This window comes from Cyprinus carpio, chromosome B7, assembly GCF_018340385.1.
Source record: "Cyprinus carpio isolate SPL01 chromosome B7, ASM1834038v1, whole genome shotgun sequence".
In the NCBI taxonomy this organism is placed as follows: Eukaryota; Metazoa; Chordata; class Actinopteri; order Cypriniformes; family Cyprinidae; genus Cyprinus; species Cyprinus carpio.
Window position 1 is genome coordinate 17,944,380 of NC_056603.1, and position 25,906 is coordinate 17,970,285.

At 38.0% G+C, this 25,906-nt stretch overlaps 2 protein-coding genes across 14 annotated transcripts in view; both read left to right on the forward strand.

The window, feature by feature from the left end:
- tjp1a (tight junction protein 1a) overlaps window positions 1-11,703 on the forward strand; it is a 105,590-nt gene extending 93,887 nt beyond the window's left edge. For 8 of the 13 annotated variants that reach the window (XM_042727642.1, XM_042727643.1, XM_042727644.1 and 5 more), the window contains 9 exons: window positions 1,010-1,234; window positions 2,488-3,222; window positions 3,318-3,403; window positions 5,216-5,419; window positions 5,643-5,722; window positions 6,066-6,501; window positions 6,738-6,955; window positions 7,239-7,382; window positions 9,875-11,703. In XM_042727642.1, coding sequence (XP_042583576.1) covers window positions 1,010-1,234; window positions 2,488-3,222; window positions 3,318-3,403; window positions 5,216-5,419; window positions 5,643-5,722; window positions 6,066-6,501; window positions 6,738-6,955; window positions 7,239-7,382; window positions 9,875-9,969 — 2,223 coding nt within the window. In that variant the 3' untranslated portion in view covers window positions 9,970-11,703. The remainder of the gene's footprint in view (window positions 1-1,009; window positions 1,235-2,487; window positions 3,223-3,317; window positions 3,404-5,215; window positions 5,420-5,642; window positions 5,723-6,065; window positions 6,502-6,737; window positions 6,956-7,238; window positions 7,383-9,874) is intronic. The other 5 variants (XM_042727645.1, XM_042727648.1, XM_042727646.1 and 2 more) reach the window with 3 other exon arrangements.
- A 1,512-nt stretch (window positions 11,704-13,215) lies between these two features.
- Window positions 13,216-25,906, forward strand: part of fam189a1 (family with sequence similarity 189 member A1) — a 95,856-nt gene continuing 83,165 nt past the window's right edge. Inside the window, exon 1 of the mRNA XM_042727655.1 lies at window positions 13,216-14,571. Coding sequence (XP_042583589.1) covers window positions 14,347-14,571 — 225 coding nt within the window. The 5' untranslated portion in view covers window positions 13,216-14,346. The remainder of the gene's footprint in view (window positions 14,572-25,906) is intronic.

Sequence of the window (25,906 nt, forward strand, 5' to 3'; positions counted from 1 at the left end):
ATACAAGTTAAGCTCAGTGAACAGCATTTGTGGTATAATATTGCAGTTAAAGCACTTAAAAAAGTGGGAAGACTTAAAATGTTTGAAAAGTATAGACGCAAGAGATGCACTGATTGCAGTTTAGCTTGTATTAAGTATTAAGATAAATTGTTATTATAGGTAAATATTAAATGGGAACATTGGATGGACATTACAATTCATTAAACATCCAAATCTAAAAATTGTTGTAAATGCTACAAGGTAATTTTGGTATCATAATATACAGTACTAAAAAAAATGGATAATTATTTTAAGATTATGTTTAACAGAGGTAGTAAATGTTTTAGATATGCTGTTATTAGATAAGCAACATTTAAATGTAAAAATGGGAGAAATGTGCATGCACAATTAAATATTTAATAACAGCCAATAAAGTATATAAGCCATACATAAAAATATAAAATATATAAAAGCCAATTAAATGCAAAACTATATTAATAACAATGTATTTTATTGAACTTTATTAGATTAAATGTTATTTTTTAAATTGTATTTATTTCTTTATTATTACGAATGAAAGGGCATTCAATTCAGTTAAATGTAAATTGTTTTCTAAATGCTTGTTATTGATCTTATTGTACATCTTTTTTGACCTTGTAATTTAAAATTTAAATGCGAGAACTCAATCTTCTCTCATGTGATAATCATTTCAATCATTTAGTCTGTTAAAACCCCACCCCTTTCTGACTACATTTTTTCTTATTGATAATCAGTTTCACTCGGATGTACATCGTAATGCAGAATAAAACCTCCAGAATTTTCTGAAATTGCACTACTGTGCATGTTTATTTTCATTTAGCATTATTTCCCAAATGCTGTCAATACAGCTTAACATCGTGAGCCTGGAACATTCCCTTAATAATAGAAAAGTACTGGTGTGAGGTGAGACAGAAGAGAATCATGAAGCTCAGCTGAAGTGCAGTGGTGAGGTTTGACCACATGTATTAAACATTTTTGAACACCTTCACAGAAAGCAGAGGCTGCTCTTCCCAGGCAGCCTGAGCCGCTGGCAGAGACAGCGCCCCCTGCTGTTCATGTAAATGTAGGGGCCCTGAGTGCCAAGGATCTCCCGGTCACCCTCACTCAGGGGGATATCAGCCCAGAGGCTGGCTCTCTCTTCCCACCTGCCCCTGAGCTAGCCCAACCCCTGTCTCCCGACTCCAGCCAATCCAGACAACCCGGGTCAGAGTCCAAGGTACCTCGCTAGCCACCCTGCTCTGGACTGAAACCGGCCCACTTAACGCCTGAGCCCGGTGCCCTCTCTCATCGTCGTCTAGCCTGCCTGTGTGCTGCAGTGCTTTCCTCTAGCTCTTGCATGTGCGCTGTGTGCCTGTTTAAGAGAGCGTCCGTTCTCCTTCTGTGAATGTGTGCGTGTGTTCATAAACAACAGTGGGTACGACAGAGGCCTGCTGCATCAGATCATAGTTCATGAAACTTCAGGCAAGCCCAGGTCCCCACTGTTGCTTGCCTACTTCTGCATGAGTTAAATTTTCTGTTTTTGCTTGTTGAAGTAGAGCTAGTGAATATTAGTGGTGCAATGAATGTGACGAAAAAATTATTTTGACTTATATTTACAACTTTGAATCTTTTCCCCCTCCTGTTACAACTTTGAAAGGTAGCCTTGTTGTTTACAACATACGTGTACAGCTTAACCAGTTTTCATTTTTACAGTTTTTATTCATACTTTTTCTGACGAAAACATTCTTTAAATTAAAATTTTCATATTTTATTAGTTTGTTTGTTTTGCTCTGATTAAAATGGCTATCTAATTTTAGTTGACAAAACATTTCATTGACAAGAAAGTGCAAAATTAAAAAAAATAATAATAAATGGACATGCAAAAAATTACATTTTGTGGACATGTGTTTCCACAACTTTTTGGCCACATTTTATTATAGTTCATTCTTTCGTTTTAGTTTAATTGTGGCCATGTTTATTTTCTCATTATCATTGACAAAAAAAAAAAAAAAAAAAACTTTATTTTTTTAATTAATGATTGATTCTGGATTGGATTTTGGTTGTGATTCTGCATCTAAGAGACTAGACTATTATTGTTCCTAGAAAGGCTACGTCTCAAAATACTTTTTATTGTTTAAAGCAAATTGTTTTTGTTTATTTCTTTTTCAGTTGGATTTTTCTGTCTGATTTTACCCCAGTGTTTTTGCAGCTTGGCGTGTCATGAATCATTTAATCTCTCTTAAACTCTGAAACTATTTGTGTGATGGCTGCCTCCATTTTGACCTGTTCAATAACTGCCCACTCTGAGTCTTCCTCTATTGCAGGTCTCTCTGCTGACTCTGTGCTTCATTCTTCAACTTTTAATCCGAATATTAATCACTTCTGGTTTCTGCCGTTTCATACAATTCAATTGATTGCTGTGGTTTAGAGATTATATATGATTCTTTGTACAAGTCGTTTATAAGTATCCTTCTTTGGCTTTATCAACAGATGTACAAGAAGGATATCTATCGTAACAACGAGCCGGTGCAGGTGAACCAGAACCCTATGCAGCCCAACTACAACCCCCAGCAGCCCCTCTACCAGGAAGACAAGCCATACAGAGATTACGACCACCAGCCCTACCGCTACGATGGGGGCTACATGGAACCAAAGGCTCGTAATTTTGACCCCCACCTACATTTTGACAGCAGCGTGCCTCCGTACGATGAGCAGTGGGCCCCGTATGACCAAACCTCTGGATACGACCCTCATATGCCCTATGAGGATGGTCTGAACCGCATGTACGGTCACCTTCAGATGCGAAATGACACAGGCTATGACTCCAGTCGACCTCGCTATGGAAAACCCAGCCCCGGACCGATCCGACATGATGAACCGCCCCCTGCACGCCCACAGTATGACCAGGAAGCACTCCCTCGTACTCAAGCCTCTTCCCGCTCTCCTGAACCCCCCAAACAACAGTACTATGACCCATCCCAGAGGCCTTCCTATACTCAACCTCCACAGAGGGGCTACATGAACTCTGAGGCCTTTGTGACCCCTCCTAAACCTGAGTCCATCTCACCACCAGGGGAACCTGCACTTCCTCCTCCTCCTCCAGGTGAGGCAGAGGATGACCCAGCCATGAAGCCCCAGTCCGTGCTCACGAGGGTTAAAATGTTTGAGAACAAGCGATCTGTGTCTGTGGACAGAGCAAGAGAGTCTGCAGACTCTGGTATTAGGGTGAGTTGACAGTCTGTATTTCAACTATCTAAATATACACTCTACAGGCTGAATTATTCATGTTAATTAATTGTTAATCTTTCTGCTTTCTTTAGCCTGTGGACATGGTGCCTAAACCTGGTGCTGCCTCCGTGCCCAAAGCCAATTCTTTAAGTAACCTGGACCAAGAGAAGGCCTTTAGGTAATGAACTAGCACATAAAGTATAAATCAAATCTCCAGCCATTAGCACAGTGTATTTGTATCTATAAAAAGAAAGTATTTTTTAACCCACTACCATTCACAAGTTTAAAGATTTTTTGTTTTGTTTAAATTTATGAATTTGAATTTATTCAGCAAGGATGCATCAGTATGATCAAAAGTGACTTAATACATTTGTAATGTTGCAAAAGATTTCTATTTAAAAACTGCTGAAAATTCTGCTTTGCCATTACAGGAAAAAATTTAATTTTAAAATATATGTAAAGATATTTTACATTGTTATATTTTTAAAATATTACTGTTTTTACTGTATTTTTTTTCTCAAATACATTTAGCTTTGCTGAGCATAACATACTTTTTTTTGTGCAAAAACGTTAAAGGAGCCATGTGTAATGTCTGGCAAAAAAATCAAGTCATACTCCACATTCCATACCAGATGGGGGCAGTATGCCTCAATAAAGTGAATTGGTCTACTCTAGAGTAACAAACGAGAAACGGCATAGTCTCTATGCTCCGCCCCTACCTTCACAACAACCCTAGAGCCATAGCCGAAGCCTAAAGGACGTTTTGCCTCCAGAGGAACGTTGGGTGATGTCAAGTGATTTTGAAACATGACATCTTCAAGCTACTCCCCTTCACCTTTACCAGTGAATATGTTCATATTCGTTTTGTTCATATTACATTTTGAATTGTATATACACATTTTTTGAATTAAATTAATTTGACAGACAGCATTCTGTCAACATCATTGGTCAACATCAGACAGCTGATGTTGACCAAGCTAGCACCAACCAACGTAACCAGAGCTGCCAACTCTCAAGCATTCACCGTGAGACACACGCAATTGACTCTTTTCACACGCTTTCAAAAACTTGACCGCTCTGAATATAGTGAGTGAGTGCGCGCGCGGCCGGGGCGCTCTCTCTCTCTCTCAGGTTCATTATCATCGAAGACATTTCAAGCTTCTTAGGTAATGTTACATTTTAGCATCAGCTTGGTAGAGACGGGCTTTGGTAGATAACAGGTGAAAACCGGATCGGATCTGTGGGTAAGTTATAGCTAGCTTACTATCAAACGCAGCTACGGTTAGCCATCGCTAACATTAGCACGTTTATCGAACAGCCTTCGATACATTTCTATGTTATAACTTTCCGAAAAAAATACGCAAACATATAAAACAAACTTCTAGCGAAATACTAACAGCATCTTACTTACCAATCCAAAAGAAATGTTGCAAGTTCGGAGTCGAAGCTCATTTCTTTCAAGTCCATCAGTTGTCTCAAGCGATGGAAAGCAGTGCCGATGTTTACTCTGTTTCGGCTCCTTTTCTTATCGGATTTGATTTGTGATTCCGAGCGCGGTTGCTTGACATCAGCTTCAAGTACGCCCACAAGCCGTGCGAGTTATTCGTGTATTGCAGGTTGGCTGGTGGTTATGTTGCCCGCATATCGCCTCCCATGGCCGAAACTGGTATTACAACACCTGTCGGGCCGTGGCTAGTAATGCTAATGCTAATTAAGGTTGATATCTCTGCAGCACTATAACTTGACATTTTTTTAATGACATCATCGCCCTTATATCTTCTCATTCTTTTGATGCGTGTAGGTAATTTTTTGGATATTTTTACCTCAATTTTTACACATGGCACCTTTAAAAAATAAATCTTACTGACCCCTGTGCCATTAGCCATAGTAATAAACTTAGTCCTAGATCTCCATCTAGTGGTTGCCATTACCTCAACAGTATTCTATACATAAAGCATTTTAAGGTACACATACTTCTTTCCTCTGTCAGATCTCCAGAGCCACAACAGCCCCAGCCTAAAGCAACAGATGATATCATTCGTTCAAATAACAGTGACCCTGATGAGGATGAGGATTACTACAGGAAACAGCTGTCTTACTTTGACCGCCGAAGCTTTGACGGCAAACCCTCTGTACAGCTGGCACCTGTCATCAAGCCAACTCAACCCCAGACCCAACCAGGGTACTACCCCAGGTACGTGTTCAAATACTTAATCATACTTAGTGCAACTCTGCTTTATGTTTTTGTTTTACAAGGTTTTAGTAAAATGTGTGTATTTGCATTTAGGTAAACGGTCACGTTTTATTAAATAAGACTTTTTTTTCTTGTTTTTTGTTGTTGTATTATTTTTTTTGGTGGAATATTTTGTGTTTTTTTTTTTGTATGTGGTTTGTTCCTTGTCTGCTGTGTGCTACAGGGCAGAGTCAGTGGAGAAGATCAACCCTGTTGCTCCAGCTAACCCAGCTGTCCCACCCCCAACCCTGCCCAAACCCTCAGGTATGTGATTAATGGAAAAATGATTGTATATGCTCCTTCCTACAGCGTAATACATACTTGTTTCCACAAAAAATATTAAGCAGCACAACTGTTTTCAACTTTGATGAAAATAAGAATTGTTTCTTGAGCAACAAATCAGCATATTGTAGTGATTTCTGAAGGAGAATCAAGACTGGAGTAATGGAATAAATTTGTTTTTAAAAATATTTTAAATATTTTAAGTGAAATATTGACTAAATTGTCATCAAAAGATGAATATAATGACGAAAACAAATCTGAACTCTGTGTCTTTCTATCTGTAAAGAAACTTCACCCAGATTTTTTCACATACTCTGTCACACAGTCACTCCACCTCTCGAGCCATACGGATCTCCCAAAGTGAAGCCTCCCAATCATGAAGACACAGTCCAGAGCACTTACCTGCCTCAGAAAAGCTTCCCAGAGAAATCTCCTGTTAACGGCACCGGTGAACCTCCAAAGACCAACAGCACTACCACGTCCAGCTACAACCGTTTTGTGCCCAAGCCGTACACAACCTCTGCAAGACCCTTTGAGCGCAAGTTTGACACCCCCAAGTTCAACCACAACCTCTTGCCCAATGACTATCAAAATAAGACCGATAATGTGAAAGCTCCCATCAGTACCACAACCAAACCACAGAGTTCACCCCAGCCGATAGACCATGACAGCGGCCTGGACACCTTCACCCGCACCATGGACCAGAAACCCAAATACCAGCAGAACAACATCAACGCTGTACCCAAGGCAATACCTGTCAGGTATAGTAAAAACTAGCTCCGTAATTGTCATGCTTACATGTTTTTTTTGGTAAGTAGACATTTTACCCGTACTGTAGTTCCAGTACTGTAAAGATCCATTATCACAATCAGTAGAACTACATATTTGTCTACTGATATTACATTTCTGCTATAGCTAGATTTCTCTAACAAAGAAAATCTGAAATTGCAAATCAGACAAAAAATAAGGTTAATCTGTTTTTTCTTTCTTTTTCCAGCCCGAGTGCTTTAGAGGATGACGATGATGATGACAGCCACACAGTGGTGGCGACGGCACGGGGCATCTTCAACACTAACGGCGGGGTCCTGAGCTCCATTGAGACGGGAGTGAGCATCATTATCCCCCAGGGAGCCATTCCTGACGGTGTGGAGCAAGAGATCTACTTCAAAGTGTGTCGGGATAACAGCATCCTGCCACCTCTGGACAAAGAGAAAGGTCAGTCACGCATCTTTTAACTCGAGGGTCAGAAGATTCGGACATTTTTGTCTTTCTCCTCTGGTCTGTGAAAAAAAGCTTGGTAATACAGAGTTTTAAACTGATTCGAGTTTGTTACAGACCCCCCCCCCCCACCTTTTTTTCAGTTAACCCATACTCAAAATGCAAGTGAGATTATCAGTACTAAATTAATAGCTTGATGGGATGTTTCTGTGTTCGTTTTCTACTTCATATGTAGTTACGTTTGTGTGTAAAGGCTAAAGGAAAGTGTTTTTGTTTCCAGGTGAAACACTGCTGAGTCCTCTGGTGATGTGTGGTCCCCACGGCCTGAAGTTCCTGAAGCCAGTGGAGCTCCGCTTACCTCACTGTGCGTCTATGACCCCTGATGGTTGGTCTTTTGCTCTAAAATCCTCCGACTCCTCGTCGGGTACGCTGTCCTCTCTCTGTCCTTTTTGGGGTCGTTTGGGATGGCTTTGTGACATCTTGTTTGCTTTTGGGCCTTTTTTTCATTATGCATTTTCTTATTTTCACGACTCCATATCACAATTATTTTGGTTTACATACTTTTTATTTTCCACTCATATAGTATATTTCACTGACTCACTCACTCCAGTCTGCTCATGTATTTATGTGGATTATTTAAGGTATATTTAAAACAAGTGTCAATTTTAGCTCGACAATCAAATAAAAATTTTTTTTTGTTACAAATCACTCTTAAAGTACAATAAAACTGCTCTCCTACCAGTTAAAAATGTGGGGTCAGTAAGACGTTTTTAGCAAGGATGCATTAAATTGAGCAAAAGTGACAGTGAAGACATTTACTGTATATTACAAAAGATTTCTATTTCATGTAAATGCTGTTCTTTTGAACTTTCTATTGATCAGCTTTCTATTTCTGAAGGATCATGTGACACTAAAGACTGGAGTAATGGCTGCTGGAAATAAAGCTTTGCTATCACAGGAATAAATGACATTTTTTAATTATATTTTAAATTTTAAAAAATTAATTGAAAAACAGTTTTTTAAACTTTTTAGTGGTATTGTATTGTATATTAGGGAATAAATACACAATTTTTTAAACTAAATGTAAAAAATAAATATCCATTGTAATTTTCAGTGTAATGAATGGACATTTTGCATTAAAGAAAGTACATTTGTTTTGGCAGATGGTTTGTATTTTGCAGGGCCCAACACATTTCGCATTGTGCTCTGTTGGAGTAAACCTAAAGCTGTTTTCACTGAGTAGATTTATGTTTTAGGCCTCCGTGTTCTCTCGATCGGTCACTGAATCACTCAATTTCTCCCTTGAGATTAGTTGAATAATCACAGATCTGCAGATGAACATTACTACATCTTCACTTGGGTCTCATGATTTCATGAATGGGAATTCACACTTATTAATCATAATTCACTCACATTGTTTGTACTTTAAACTGATTCTCACACAGCCACCCAAATGTCTAAATATGCAGAGATGCTGGAATTGCCTTCGTCCCACTTTTGGAGAACAGCAAATGTTTTCCCCCAAGTCTTAATTTCTCTCTCTCTCTCTTTCCATTCATTCGTCTCTGTATAACTCTTACTGGTAAACCTGGCACTGCCCTGAATTAGCCTCCTAATGAACCTCTCGTTCTGATTGTGCAGTGGAGAGATGGGAGAATCCTGCCTCATCCAAAACAATTCCAGGCCTTTGCCTCTAATCTGCATATTTTAAATCAAGGCTATTGTTTATCCATAGCTTAAGGCGAATTTCCCTGCACTTTCCTGGAAAGAGAGCGTTTACTTAACTGATTTAACAAAGATGTTGTTCTGATGGAGCTCACGGTGGAGTATAAAAGGGCACTGAAATCCTCAGGTCCTCATAGATTTATAAATGAACTACAAAACATCCAAGTATGTGCTCAACTGAAGTGAAACCATTATTTTAATTCTTAGGAATTAGGTGTGTCATTTCTGTACCACAAAACCATACAGAACTATAATGTGTTTGTTAGTGTTTGACAACCAACCTTCTTTCACTTCTGTTTAGTGCCGCTGGTGGTGCTGAAATTACACACTTCACCTTGATGAATGGAAAAACAACTTTGTTCTTATGCATTACAGCACCTTAGGCTATGAGCTTATTGGTTCTTGCTCTGGCTCTGTTGATTATCTCTGTCAGAACAAACAACGCATGCTGAAAGCCTGTCTTATCTAAGCGTCCCGCTACGCTCCTCTCTTTTCCTCATGCAAACCAAGGGCTAAAATAATAGCACAATATAATGCTGTTACAGCTGTTGAAATATGGTATAAAATAATCTGAGGTAACTTAATATATATATATTTTTTATGAAGATGTTTCACTAAATGTGTGTTTTGTTTTATGTTAGATTTATGGTAGTGTTTTGTTGGCTTTAGTGGATCTGACTAGAAAGCAAGCATGCATGCAGCCTTTTTCAACTTTTAATAAATACATTTTGCTGTCATTTATGCATGTACCTAACATATAATACACTACTGTTCAAAAGTGTTTTTGAAAGAACATATGCTCACCAAGGCTGCATTTATTTGATCAAAATACAGTAAAAACAGTATTATTGTGAAATATTATTTCAATTTAAAATAACTTTTTCTGTTTTAATATATTTTAAAGTGTAGTGCTCAGTGTGACATGATCCTTCAGAAATCATTCTAATATGCTGATTTGGTTCTTAAGGAACATTTATTATTATTATCAAAGAAAAAAATAGTTATTCTGTGTAATATTTTTGTTGAAACTTTTATTTAAAAAAATTTAAAGCTGTATTCACTTTTGATCAATTGAATGCATCCTTGCTGAATAAAAGTATGCATTTCTTACTAAAACAACAACAAAAAACCCCCCAAATTTTTCTCTCCATTCGTCCATCATATTCATCTACATTTTCTCTGTATATCCAGGTGATCCTAAGAGTTGGCAGAACAAATCTCTCCCTGGGGATCCCAACTACATGGTTGGAGCCAACTGTGTGTCTGTGCTTATTGACCATTTCTGAGGACGGCAACAGCAGGTCCCGTTAGTGAATGTGGAACCAGTTTAAAGGAGAGAGGACCTTCCCTTTATAAACACACACTCACACGATATGCGACACTAAATGAAGGGTCTCCTGACTGTGCTCTGGCTTTGTTTACGGTAACCTCTGAGACTGGAGGGAGGGTTACATTCAATGAAGTGCTGTTTTAATCTCCTCCTCATCCTCTTCATTTTTACTTCTTCCTCCTCTTCTTTTTTTTAAGTGCTTTTAAAGGCTTTCGAGGATAACAAAAACAGACATTAACCATCGATGGACTGCATGCTCTGTGCCACTGACCAACTAATACTCACACTGCAAGCCAACTGTAATATTTTGCAACACATTAAGTTGTTTTTTAAAGGATTTTATTAGGTTCTTCCATTCAGTCTAGGCTACTTTAACATATAGACTATATTTAATCTGCAAGTGTATTTTAACTTCATATAGTATGCACACTCAAATGTTACGATTCTCATGTATAGTGCAACTTTTCTAGAACATCGAATTCCAGTTCTAGGCTTTTCAATCGAGCAGTTGAAGTGTACATCTGACACAATTCCTGACTTTTATCATGTCAAGGTGCAGGATCAGTGCTAGTTGCGTGCGTAAGTGTCAGAGAGAATCTCGGCATCTTAAGAATAATACAGGATGAAGTTTTCTAGCCAAGGACGTGTCACCTAAGGCTCACCTTTTTTAAATAGCTCCTTTGTAGACACCACTAGCCTCCTCACAGACCTGTGAACTTGAGCACTGGAACATTCCTGCTGTGTCGAGATCTATGCACGTGCTTTGACTCAGGTGTGAAGAACGCTGCTCTCTCCTTTCCCCTCTTTCTCTCCCAGATTCTTCCCCCCTCTCTCTCTCTCTCTCTCTCTCTCTCTCTCTCTCTCCATCTAAAGCAGTGATGCCTTATCTGAAACGGCACTTTTTTCAATAACACAAAAACCTTTGTGGTTTCTTTTTGCTAAGTTGTTGTAATGATAAATTATGAAGAAACTGAAGTTGTCTTTCTGCCATTTTTGTCAACCCGCTGTACAAATAAACCTGGGTGTTGCACACAAGCGTAACAGCGTAAAGGATAAGAACAGGTTTTCTCTTTTTATCTGCTATGCACATGACCTTTGAAGAGAAATACAAATAAAAGATGGGAGGAGATCAATTGGCTGTACATAAAGCTGACATATTGCCTTCATTATTGGTTTGTAAATGACTTTTTTTGTATGTCTTTATTTTGTATAAAACTTAAGGGGGGGGGGGACATTTATAAAAGAGGATGAATGAAATGAAAACGATCGTCTTTGTATTCTGGTTCTACACTTGAGCCTTGGAACGTGTACTTGGCAGTCATAATATCACATTTTCTACAGATTCACAATAAGTATATGCGTTTTTAATGATAACCTTCTTTTTATTCTTTATTTACAAAAGAAAGTGCTTGATGTAAACTATTCTCAAAACCTGTTTCTTTTCAACAGTGTGCTTGAAATGTGTCCCACGCATTTGTTTGTGATACTGGATGCTATATTGGGTGTCCTGAAATGTATTTTTGTACTAATAGACGATTTATTATGGCACACCGGAAGACTTTTATTTCTTTTTCTTTAGACAATATAACACAGCTTTGACTGGTCATTAGCTATTCACATGTGGCAGAGTTGTTCCCTTTTCAACACAATTTCCAGTATGCCACTGTATTAAAAAATCATTTTTAAAATACACGGTGTTGTTATTTTATTGGAGGTTTTTGTAGCTGTAGCTGCAATACAAAAAAGCATTTGCATAAAGGTTACAGTGTCCCGCTATATGGGAGCAAGGTGACTTTGAAATTGTGTCTCGTTGCGACAGCACACTGCAGTATGATGTGTTGTGACACTCTGTGGCCTGCAGATGGAGCAAATGCTTTATTGTGCACACTCCTAAAGAATGTTCATTGCGTTTGGCGATTAAAAAAAATAGTAGATACTGTAACTGTAGCTTTAATCGATTGGTTAAATCAGGCCTAGCTAAGTGGTAACATATACGCATTGAATACCCAATGAAACTGCATGTCTTGTTTCAATAAATAATAAAAAGTTAGTAAAGTGTTTCATTACAGTCAGAATTGCTTAACACTATAGAAAGTTTCAAAGTGTTATTATTTTGAGGGAATTGTGGGAGAAAGGGAATGATAAATGTAGTATTCTTCGAACTTTTGTTTCATGACGTTATACTTTGAAAGCTACAATTTTATTTATCAGTTATTAAAAATGGGGTTCTGGGTTTTCCTCTGTGACTGCTGTTTATATATGTAATGATTTATGAGACATAGCTATCTTAATACATTAACTATAGGCCTTGTAAACATTACATGAACCAAATATGGTAATGTTAGCTGTATCTGCGTATATTAGGACATGTTTAACATCCTTTCTTTCAAGGAGCTTTGGCATAGACCATCTTTCAGAAGGGCAAACTGGAATTAAACAGGTCTGGTCATGTGACTTTTCTCCTAGCGTGTAAAAAAATGTTCACATTAAATCAGTACAGTCTGCATTTCAATGTATAGAGAGCTCGTTTAAATTAGCCTACATTATTTTTTTTTTATACAAACTCAGAACTCAGAACTCAATTTTCAATTGCTTTTTTTCTGTCGAAAAATTATTTTATCTAACAAATCGAAGCGGGGTGATGTTACTATATCGAGGAGCGCGTTTTTAAAAGTTAAATGGTTGGCTTTTTTCTCGCTCCAGGTAGCTCTGAACGGGTTTCTCTCTCTAGATTAGAAGAGTGAACATGAAAATCCGGAATGGAGTTTCAGCGGAATCAGTAAAGAATTAGTTGATTTAGGGCGGGAGAATCTCTGTCACTCCGTTCCATTCACATACTTGGTTCCAGACCGGCTTTCATTGTGTGCGTTACGTGACACATGAAACGAGAAGCTTTGACTTTAGACAAAGACTTGCGTCCGAAAGCCTAGGCTGTGACTTTGCAGGCAACGGTTTTGCACGAAGGCACTGATGAAACTGATTTCGGACAGGCTCCTGAGGCAGCATTTAATGATCTACAACAAAATAGAACGAGTTTTGGTGATGACTAAATTAATATTTAATTACTATAATACTGATTTATTCCTAGAAATAACATCAAAAGTGCAAGAAGTTAGTAAGAAATATACATTTTACACACAAAGTGACAACCAAACGCAACTTTCAGACGCCATCTTTATTTTTTAGCTCAACAGTCACGGAATGGAACGCACAGGATTCTGGGATATCAAAGGCAGCGAAGGATACATCTGCGTCCAAAATTCGATCAGAAGGTACCTCCGGAGACACGAAGTAAAGCAGAATTTGGATTCAGATGTGCCTTGATGTCTTGGAATGCTGCCGTTGAAGGCAGCATTTTAGCGCTTTCTGACGCAGCGAATAATATTCCTACTAAATTAGCCAATTTTCATCTGAAACGAAAGTTGCCGTATGCTAATTAGCAATTTTATAAAACCAGCATCACAATGGTCCAGCAGTACTGAAATTCTGATAAGAGCCATTCAGTACAGCAGCACTCTTTCTCTTGTGACATTGCTTAAATGGCATATTAACCGAACGCAAAGGCCCAGTCTTAAAGCCAGTTTAATGAAAAGTAACAATATGAATAATAAGTAAGATTGAGTAGGCTCATTATATCCATTCACGGACTCTGACTTTTATGGCTCCACGATTGAGTTCATTGCCCGCATCCATCTATCTGAATCTACATATGGCGGCACGTCAGTCCATCTCCTCCTCTACCCGAGCACCTGCTCACACATCAAACTGACAGACTACTAGCGCGAGGCTGCGGCTGCTGCTGCTGTGGCGGTTCAAGATTCGAACGAACGTTATTACACTGGAGTCGAACGTTGGGAACGCGTCGTGGAACCTCAAACCGCGTCACGTTCGCGCGATCGATGTGAAGTTCGTTCTTCTGAATACGAGCTTTATTATTTAGACGTTCTCTGTTCAGAGCCGTGAGAGATTTCATTAACGGACTGTCACGGCTGTGAACGGATTTGATGGATCACCTATCCCGTGCGTTTCCTCGAAGCTGGCGACCGACCATACAGCGCGCGTTTACGCAGAGCTGACCTCATTGTCTTACTTAAATGATTTTGGATAACGCTAGTTGAAACACCTGCTTGAAAACAGCGCACTTACACTGAGAGCAGGACATCGTGAGGTTCCTCGTGTAACGGGATGACGGTCTGCGCGTCTTGACTACACGCTATGAATTCGTCTTTACGCTGTGTATGTCTGAGCGACTGAACCCAGAGGTGTCCTGTAAACCCGAAGCCCACTGATTTAACTCAAGTTTTGGTTTCGTTTAAACAGTTTAGTCGTGACCATGCCCGTCAGCGCAATGCCGAGGGGTCGGTCTCTGAGCCCGGTATCTCTGTCCCGCAGCCTCTCGCGGCTGAGGGAGTTTCGAACCCGGACTCGCATCATGCTTTCTCTGGGAGTTTCACAGATGGTGCTCGGGAGTCTGATTTTGGCTGTCAGTTTCGCCGCTTTGGCCCTCACTACATCTCCAAGGGTGAGACATTCGTGTCCCTTTTGGGCTGGATTCTCGGTAAGTTGTCTTTATTGTTAAACGATAATGTATTTTTGTGAGTTTCCCCTGAACAGAGGGCTGATATTACGCGCCATTTGTGACCCCCAGCAACTGCAGAGTCAGCAAGCACATGACGCGCGGCTCATTCTTAGTTTATAATTCAATTCTCCAGCTCATCATCGAGAGCCAGCGGTACAATATTCACCAAATGCGAAATTAAGTAGCCTATAAATAATTCGGGGGGCAGAGGGACTCTTTGAAGCTGCTTTATTGCTTGGGCTCAGGTAGCTCACCTATGAAATGCTGTGTGGGTTGGTGAATTGGCTCTTATAATGCAGCAGAATGAAGCCAGATGCTTTGAGAAGATCAGGCACATTCATTTGCACCTCACTTATGCCTGTTGATGTTCTGTGTGAAAGTATTTCAACAGGCTGTTCGTTTCTGGCTAGTATTGATTAATGCATCCTTGTTAGATTTTCAGACAGGAATAATTCTGTTCATTAATCACAATAAGAGCACGTCTTTTCCACAGTGTCTGACCGCAGTACACACTTTAGAAATGGCTTTGCAGCTTTAATTCATCTAGTTGTCTTATTTTATGTAAATATAAATGTTGTATTTTTAACCTATAAGACATGTTGCCCATTTTGTTAATGTGTTTGTTCTACCCTGCTGCTTCTTTCATTGCATTTCAAGTGCTTGGCATGCTTTATTTTTATTGATTAATAGAATGAGATAATATCGTAACAGTAAAAACTCAGAAAGAACTTCTAAAATTTGGGAGATTAGCCCAATTATTTTAATTCCTTTTTTATGTTATTTTCTGAAATGTCTGGATTTGTCCATTTGGCTACACCACATTTTGTCATCCTCAAATTGTGTTATTTCTGTGCTGAATGACAAATGCACTGTAAACATTTTTTTTTTTTTTACAGTGCATATGTCATTCAGCACAAAATAACATTTAATTGTGTGTGTATGTGTGTGTTCAGTAACAATTACATTGCTCCTCACAAAGCAGTATAAGCACAACCTTCTGATTCATCTTTACAGGACACTGTACAAGGAACTCTTGTAGAACAGTATTTTCAGCACCTTAAAATGTAATGCTGTACAGTAAATATTTATGAAGCCACACACTCTTTATTTCTTCCCATAGAAGGCGTATGTAAAAGCTCAGTGGTGTTAATTATGGTTGTGAAAATGTAATATACTGTAGATGGGACGGGACGTGTGTTGGGAAAGATAACCAGCCTTGGGGTCAGAGGTCAAACATCAGGGCTCACTGATCATTCTCCAGACACTAAATGTATTGCATGCAGCAGATAAGGAAAGATGACTGTGAGAAAGCTCAGCTGCTTCTTGTAACAGTATGGTTTCATAGATTTTCATGTAGATGTATACTGAAGGTGCAGGAGGATTAGCTGGTTTTAAATATCTAATAGGGTGTTGGGATAGATTTTGCACCTTTGGGTTGCGGTGGGGGCAGATCACCGTGTCCAGGCCTGAGGTCATATCACCAGAGAGCTGGTGAACAGGAGTGGGCTGAGCAGCTGGGACATAATGGAGCGCTGCAGAATTACTTACCAATCAGAGTCTGGATTAATGGTGTGGTCTTGAGTGAGCTGGGCAGGGGGATGAACAGCATGTGTGCTCGTCCTTGTGCAAGGGGGAAATGTAATGATTTAAAATGTTCGAAATGTAACTATGCCACCATTTCTTTACATCACGTTCCTACACTCCATGGTTCATGCCTTACAAGAATTATTTTGGGTTCTGTAGAGAACCTTTCAATAAACGGCTCTTTTTTTTTTCTTAGTGTCAGCAACGTTTTAAAAATTTAAGGAACATTTTTTCCACTATGAAGAAACATTTGTGCATTGGATAGGTTCCATGGATGTTAAATGTTCTTTATAGAACCATATATGCCAATAAAGAACCTATCCAATTTTACTACTAGTTACTAGTTTTCTGTTTATTTGCATGTATTATATTTAGTGCTGTCAAACGATTAATCACATCCAAAATAAGTTTTTATTTACATAATACAGTATATGTGTGTACACTGTGTATATTTATGATGTATATATAAATACAATCACATGCATGTATATATTTAAGAAAAATATGTTATGTTTATATATTAAATATATTTATATATAATATATATCAAATATAGTTATATAAATATATAAATGTATGTACATGTAAATATTTTCAAAATATATACTGTATGTGTATTTATATATAAATAATAAATATACACAGTACACATACATATATTATGAAAACAAAAACTTTGATTTTGGATGCGATTAATCGCGATCAATCAATCATTTGACAGCACTAATTATATTGCACTAATCTTTTTCTTTTTAGGATGCCCAGTATGTTAGTATATTTGGTAACTGGTATATTTTCAATACTGATACTATTTATTTATTTTACCAATATTGCTTTCAGTAGGCTATTTTCAAAATAAATATCGATCTATCTTTTGCAGGGTTGCCAGGTTTGTGGAACAAAAATAGCCCAATTGCTATGCAAAACTAGCCCAGTCGTGTTTTTTGCTTTTTTTTATGGTTTTGTCAGTTGTAGGTTTTAGCTTTAGACTACAGGTTGTCGGTGTTTTTTATTTTTAATTTTTAATAAACCTTTTGTTTTTTTGCAGTTCCCTTAAATAATTTGAGGTATTTTAAAATAATTAAGTACAAATATAATATGTCTCTATAATAATATAAGGTCTTAAAATGCATGTGTTTTAATTTATAACGTATAGTTCAGCACATTAAACCGTAAGGGTATTGCTGTCACGGCTTGAAATGGCATGAAACTTCAGTCAGAAAAAAAATGTACGATAGCTGTATCTAGTTGGCACTGGGGCAGTACCCTCAAGGTATCTTTTTGTAACCCCAAATGGTGCATATTAGTATCTTATGGGTTAGGGGTGGAACTGTTCTCGGTAAAAAATCGAACTGTACGGTTCTCCATACACGGTTCGTCACGCACTACCGTGGTTCAACTTAAATCTAACAACACACCTGTAATATGGTTTGTTATAAATAACAATATGTAAAACAAACAGGGTTTGGCTAATGTATGTTTCTGTTGATGGATGCGCATTTTGGCTTTCCAGTACATTACAACAACAGCGATGAAAAAATGTGAATGCCGTATGCTGGAATATGAGCAGTAGTCATTTATTCCATCACATGCTAATATCGCATGCACACAGGTTAGACCTGAACAGCACATGCTGATATCTGTGTTTAAACTAAACTCATTTAAACTTTGCCAGTTTAAACATTTTAGAGCCTGAGGACGCACTTGTGTTTGAATGGACAAATTCACACAAAAAAATTATGTCAAAATGCCCGTTGTGGTAAGTATCCTTGCAGACATAGCCGGCTGAATGTACTTTATCAGTGTATTCTCTTAAAGTAACAGCACTTTCTTAATATTAATCATACAGAAACAAGGAAATCACTCACTGCTTGATTAATTAGCTTTTGTAACTTTAATAAAGGTTAATCTTTAATTTATACAGTAAAATATGCAATGCTATTTTACATTTGATTACAATTTTTGTACCTAAAAATTAATGACCTACCAAAAAATGTTTTTATTATTTGTATCTTAACTCTATTGTATTTATTTGTGCTGTTGCTTGTAGTTAGATAGATTATTCTTATTTTCTTTATTTTTATTTGACAATATAGTTTTTCCCTAAACATAGCACATACCGGAGCAAAGGTCCATTTTTTTTTACTTTTTTTTAAAAAAGAGAATAGAGCAGAGGCTGAGGAACAAGGGGCAGAAAAAGATAAAAACATCTTTTTTTTTTTTCTGGTAAGACTTCAGGTTAACAGTTGAGGTCATGTTAAGAAACCCTACATCTTTTCTCTCAGCTTTCTGCTCCTCATGTCCCCCACCTCCCCCTCATCTTTCATCCCTCTTTCTTTGCTTTAACATCAGAAAGACACAGAGAGCCTGCATCAAGTCTCTGACCACAGCAGGGAGGCCTGATCAGCAGGAGATCTCTGAATTTGTGTGTGTGTGTGTGCACACTGCACAGAAGTATTTTGTTAATCCACCTTCATGTGAGAATTTAACTCGTGCTTCTCCTCTTTTTGCTATGCAACAAGCCATTTTGTTGAAACACAGATCCTTGCATTCATGGCCCATCATGGTCTAGAGGGGAACATTTTCAGTGTTGGTAAGAATATGGCAGAAGGTTGTTGAAACTCTGACAGCCATAAACAGACATGTCACTCGGGTAAAAAATGAGTCCTGACAGGGTTATAAGAAATGACCCTCTGTCATATCACATTGCACGCAGACCTGAACAGTTTCCTGCTGAATCTAGCAACACTAGAACTAAAAAAAAAAAAAAAGAAATGTTTGTTGTTGATTAAGTAAGTTATGTATGTATGTTCTTTGAAAAGTTTAATTTCAGTCAGTCTAAACTTTTTTTCAAACCAAAATTAAAATCAACCTTGCTTTCTTTAATGCATGCTACTTGTCTTTGTTAAAAATTAATGTTTATTTAAAAAAAATTTGACCTTGTAATATTTAATCAAAATTCATAAAAACATGCTCTTCCTGTGAAAGGACTCTGCTGCCGTCCAATCATCAAACGATGGCTAAAATCAAGCGCCACCCTACAATTTATTATTTTTATTCACTTGAAAGTACATCACAATATGTTTGTGAAATCTGTCACAGCTTTGGTTTCATGATGACTTTACAGTCTGTAGCTCAACTGAAATGGTAACAGTCAGCTCTCCTTTTTTTTTTTTTTCCTTAATTTGGACCTTGATAAATGTACCTTGAGAATGTGATTGTAGCTCAGCTTTGTTGAGCATGTACACTACTATTCACAAGTTTAGGGTCATTGAGAATCTCTTTTTTTTTTCAAGATTTTTTTCAGAAAGGATGCAAGAAATTGCTAAAAAAAAGTGACACTAAAGACATTTACATATAATTTACGTATAATGTTGCAAAATATTTCTGTTTCAAATAAATCCTGTTTTTTTTATTATATTTTTGATTATGAGAATGTTTAAGAGACTTTTGAACTGTAATGTATGCACATTAACCAGACTGCAGTTGGCCTCTGTGTCTTGAACAGTTACTCGGTGTAAAAAGTCTCTTAGTGTATACTGTATTTTTCAATGTGTGAAGTTTGTAGTGTTTGCAACAGCATTTAGTGAATTTCCAGCAAAGCATCCCGAAAACCTTCCCTCACTTTCTGTAAAAACCCTGAGTCAGTTAGCAGCTTAGAGGAAATCCTGTGGCAGGGCTGTCCAGAGGTGCCCTTTTTCCCATTATCCCCCACAGAGTGGAGGCGATCTGAAGTAGCCCTGCTGCTCTGGATGGCCACTCTGGGATGAAATTCATTGTAGTGCTCCATTTGGAGAGGAGTTGGCAACAAGGGCAAACCTGACTGACAGTTACACATGGCATACGGTTAAGGATGAACACTCACAAGAGGCACACTGGTGTAAACAGATGTACTACTGTTTGGCAAAGGTGGGTGCAGTAGTGTGTTAATGTGTCCTCTGAATGCACCTCCGTCACATTCATGTGCCCTGGATCACTGAGAACTTTTAGATCTGAGTCCTTCTGAAGGCATTACAGGAGAAGGCTGAGAAAAAGGATGATGTGGGATTCATGAAACTAGGATTCATAAACACCTGGGGCTTTACTTCTCCAGTCATTTAGTCCGCACAGACCCTGTCTCTGCAAGCTCAAGTTTATCTTATCTGTTTTCAAAAAACCCAATCAAGGACTGATCCATAAAACAAAGTCCATGCCCTGCTTTTTTTCTATTTTGATAAAGCATTACACTCAGATGCATGTCACAATACAGAAGAAAAAAATCTGTCGCTAAAAATTATAAACGCAACACTTTTGTTTTTACCCCCATTTTTCATGAGCTGAACTCAAAGATCTAAGACTTTTTCTATGTACACAAAAGTGGGGGGGGGGGGCTAAACCAGTCAGTATCTGGTGTGACCACCATTTGCCTCACGCAGTGCAACACATCTCCTTCACATAGAGTTGATCAGGTTGTTGATTGTGACCTGTGGAATGTTGGTCCACTACTCTTCAATGACTGTGCGAAGTTGCTGGATATTGGCAGGAACTGGAACACGCATACGCCGATCCAGAGCATCCCAAACATGCTCAATGGGTGACATGTCAGGTGAGTATGCTGGCCATGCAAGAACTGGGACATTTTCAGCTTCCAGGAATTGTGTACAGATCCTTGCAACATGGAGCCGTGCATTATCAAGCTGCAACATGAGGTGATGGTCGTGGATGAATGGCACAACAATGGGCCTCAGGATCTCGTCATGATATCTCTGTGCATTCAAAATGCCATCAATAAATTGCACCTGTGTTCGTTGTCCATAACATATGCCTGCCCGTACCATAACCTCACCGCCACCATGGGCCACCCGATCCACAACGTTGACATCAGCAAACCACTCACCCACACGACGCCATACACACTGTCTGCCATCTGCCGAGTGAAAACTGGGATTCATTCATAAAGAGAACACCTGTCCAAAGTGCCAGACACCATCGAATGCGAGTATTTGCCCACTCAAGTCAGTTACGACAAACTGCAGTCAGGTCGAGACCCCGATGAGGATGACGAGCATACAGATGAGCTTCCCTGAGACGGTTTCTGACAGTTTGTGCAGAAATTCTTTGGTTATGCAAACCGATTGTTGCAGCAGCTGTCCAGGTGGCTGGTCTCAGATGATCCTGGAGGTGAAGATGCTGGATGTGGAGGTCCTGGGCTGGTGTGGTTACACGTGGTCTTGCGACATCTGTGGCATTGTGCTGTGTGATAAAACTGCACATTTTAGAGTGGCCTTTTATTGTGGCCAGCCTAAGGCACACCTGTCCAATAATCATGCTGTCTAATCAGCATCTTGATATGCCACACCTGTGAGGTTGATGGATTATCTCGTCAAAGGAGAAGTGCTCACTAACACAGATTTAGACAGATTTGTGAACAATATTTGAGAGAAATAGGCCTTTTGTGTACATAGAAAAAGTCTTAGATCTTTGAGATCTGCTCATGAAAAATGGGGGCAAAAACAAAAGTGTTGCATTTATAATTTTGGTAAAAATGTACCACTTTTAAGAACACTCACTTGAAGAGCGCATGTCATCTTAACACTGTTTCTACACCAGACATGACTCATGGGTTATTGGCCAGAATATGAATCAGCATCAACCATAATATTTGGCTTAGTATCTGTTCGCCCCTAATACCATGTAGGGCTCTGTACAGAAGTTCATAATTTTATTAATTAAACCCAGATTCACAAATGTCTGATGTCAGCTTCTTATCTGGGCTGCACATTAGTCAAGCATTGGAACGGACTTGTGTAACACAGCCGTAGAGACTTAGAACAGGAGGAAAACATCAAACTTCTGGCCTCCTGCTTCTAGAAAAAAACTGCTCATAATTTAAAGATCTGTTTTCAAACATTAAGCTTTTCTCTACCATGTTTCTTTACCAGTGAGTACGTAGTGTGGGCATCGTGGTTTCACTCGCGAGGCACTAAAAAAGTGTGGTTTAAATTAGACTGCTAATCATGATGGGTAGGAGGGCTTAAGTTTTTAGTGTCTACATGCAATAATGTGAGCATTCGATAATGAGTGCGAGACTGGGTTTATTTCCAGAATTCCCAAATGAGTGAACTCTCCCATCCCAGCTCTGAACTTCAACTTTTCCTTTCAGCTCTTTTAATCCATCCTTGTCCCTTCCTCTTCATGCCAGCATACCCGCAAATAAAAACACTGTCAGTTCTCCCGAGCTCAGTTTAATCAGCTCATTTCATTGTGGTCACCACTGTTTACTCTGTGCCAGAATTCATCACATACTTTGCAGAGGAGGAGCCTCTGCTGTCTCAACTCACTATTTTGGATCCTTGCCCATGCATTGCATTCAATACATCATACTTATCGTCTTGTTTCATTGAAACAATGTGATGAGAAAGGAAGAGAGAGGTGGACATAAAAAATGGGTGAAACACACTGTATTTGCAGTGTGATAGTGCTTTTAATGGGATAGATTTTGTTCTCTTTAGCAGGTTGTATTTTATGGCTAAAACTGGAAAATGAATTCATATTCCAATCAAATTTGAACTATTATTTAATTTTAAATCATAGTTCCAGAATAAAGGTCTGTAGATTTTTAGCAGTTACATTACTTCAAGATTGCATTTTCTGCCCTAACTGGAAAATATTTCACTCTTCTTGAATCTGGACTTCTTTTGATAATGCAATAGCAATGCTGTTGTTTTTCCATCCATAAGGATTTAACATTAAAAGAGTGTAATTCCAGCAGTAGAACCTTGTGTACATATTTAAGTGTCTGTCTCTGCGTCATTAAAAGCTTTGATTAGTGATTAATGGTCCAGACATGGAGTTAAAGAGAAAAAAATCGCCTTTGTGGTTTGTGTGTGGAGCTGGCAGAATTAAAATCTCTTTGCATACTAATTGGTAAATTACAAGTTTGCCTGAGAGAAAAGGCCTGGATGGGAGTTGTTCATTTCCTGAGTTGGCTAAATTGCCTTGCGTAATTGTTTCTGAATATGAAACATGATTAAAGACTGAGGAGGTGGGATGGATCTCATTTAATGAAACTTCTCAGGCGCAGGTGGCCATATTTAGACTAGATTTCCATGGGCAGTCCATGTGTTATCCATAATTCCTGCAAATGGCAGCCCATTAAAGGAAGTGCAATAACCGAAACCTTGAAAGAATAATGCTTCCTTGCTCACGTCTACCAACACATCAATAATTCTCACTGTAGAAGGCTAACTAATACTAATTAGATAGTTACTTGTGAGTTCAGACAGTGACTGTATCTATGATCATCTCTTTTTTTCAGGGAATGGAACCTAACTGCTGTATGTTACCAGTTCATTTTGAGCTTCTTCTGTCGTAGAAATGCCCACTTAGAAGTAAGAGGATGTTTGACTGACGTGTAACACGAGTCACCACAGTTCATTTTGTTTTTAAATGGTTTTTCAGGACATGTTGTCATTATATCAAACTGGTACTTTTTAACCTCTTAACTGTCAGTTTACTTCACTATTTTACAATTAAATCTTAATCTAATCATGACAAACTATATATTGTTGGAAAGGTCTAAGACTCTTAAATAGATATTTTACCACTATGTTTTGTTAAAAAAATTTTTTGGAAAAGTAATAGAATAATTTATGACAAGAGTGCACCTCAAAAATCTACATCATAATAACAGGAGTTTTGACCTTTGTTAAAAAAATGTCTTCTTTATTGCCATTTTCTCTATCACAATTTAGAAATCATCAGAAATTATATATCAATTGAAAACTTAAAATCTCAAAATTCATCCTTTGAAAACCATTTTAAAATCAGACATTGCAGTACCGTGAAAATGGTACATCAAACTCATGTTACAAAATGTTTTCTTTCATGAATTATAAAAATTTATGTTTGGACAATGCACTTTCATGTCTATGTTCAAAAATGTGAGTGACAGTTAAGGGGTTAAACGCCTTCTTTTCCACATGCACTGATGCACACAAGCTACAACAGCAATATGTAAAATTTGTTTGTCTAAAATAACAAAAGATGGCTCGTTGCAAGAACTTTACTGTAACTTTTTTTTTTCATTTGAAAACACTGCAATCTGAACCGTACCGAGTTCAGTTATCCCATTACTGTAGCTCAATTTAGCTTTATTTTGAACTTTTTAAACTTTTTAAAATTTAACTTTATTTAACTTTCATTTTTGTTTCAGTGTTTCAATGCATCACTAGGTGTGTTTACATGGAGTATTGTATTCCCATTACAGTCGGTTTAAAAGGCCAATCTGAATGAAAATGCTCCATGTAAGCATCTAAAACAGAATAAAAATATCCAAACTGATTGAAATTTCAATCAAGATGGGTGGGATAAACCTTTTCTAATCCGTTCGATATAACATGTAGCATTTAGACATTTAGATTGTCATTTTGCAGACGCTTTTGTCCAAAGTGACTTACAATTGGGGGATACATAGAGCGATTCTTCTTAAAGAAAAGGAATATATAAAGAGAAAGACAGTTTTTTTTTCTTTTCTAATGAAGTCAAGTAGCTTTGAAAGAAATGAGTTTTCAGCTGTTGCTTGTAAATTGTCAGGGATTACGCATTCCGGACAGGGATGAGAAGATCATTCCACCAGCCAGGAATGGTGAACGAGAATGTTCTGGAAAGTGATTTTGTGCCTCTCTGCGATGGTACCACGAGGCGTTGCTCACTAGCGGATTTGAGACTTCTGGAGGGGATGTAGATTCATAGTAGTGAGTGGAAGTATGCGTCTGCTGAGCCTGTGGCTGTTCTATAAGCAAGCATCAATGTCTTGAACTTGATGCGAGCTGTAACCGTTAGCCAGTGGAAGGAGATAAAGAGAGGTGTATGCATAACCTCATCTGCATATCATTCCCATCCATGTGACACCATATTTAACACAGTTAAAGGTACAAGACATTAAGGAAATATGAGATATGGACTATAAATGCCATTTGTGCCATACACAATTTTTATTGCTAAAATCATCCAGTATCCTTATTATGTTTTAGCATAAATACATAAAAATAATAATCCATAAAGACAAAACTGTTTAAAATAGTTCTCAGATAAATATTTTAGAATAGAGTTGGTCTCATTCTTTTCCACTGGCCAAATAGTATTTCAGTTTTTTTAAACAATTCAAATCTAATTTAATTTATGCAGTTTTGCTGATAAGGCAAACACCTTTTAGCTATTTTTAGCCTATATTTATTGCAGTGTAAATAGAATTGTCTGACTCGGCGCGTCACAGACAATGTAGCCTATTTATAAAAAAAAGAAAACATCCAAATTACCATTTTCTTCAAGTTGTATCCTTCAAATATAGTGGTATTTTTCATAATGTTGTGGAGACACCTCCATGCAGCTGCGGTTGTACAGTAAGCTATTATCATTGGACCTATTCAAATCGGACAATGGACCATTCGACCACTGAATCCAGCAGTGTCTGCCATAATATCGAAGTAAGTGCGCATCATTGATCATTGTTCTCACTAAAATATTTTCGCATAGCATGAGATCTGCAGTTTAGTTTAAAGATGAATTTTTGGGCACCTATAGCACTCATTAAAACAGAATGCCACCGGAAAAGTGATCAAGCGCATTCCAATAAATATGTCTAAATTCATATAATTTTTGTTTAACTTCTGCATAATGACTTTATGTATTTTCAGTGCATATCTCCATTAATGAGAGTGGAATATTTAATGTAAATGTGTATATCGAA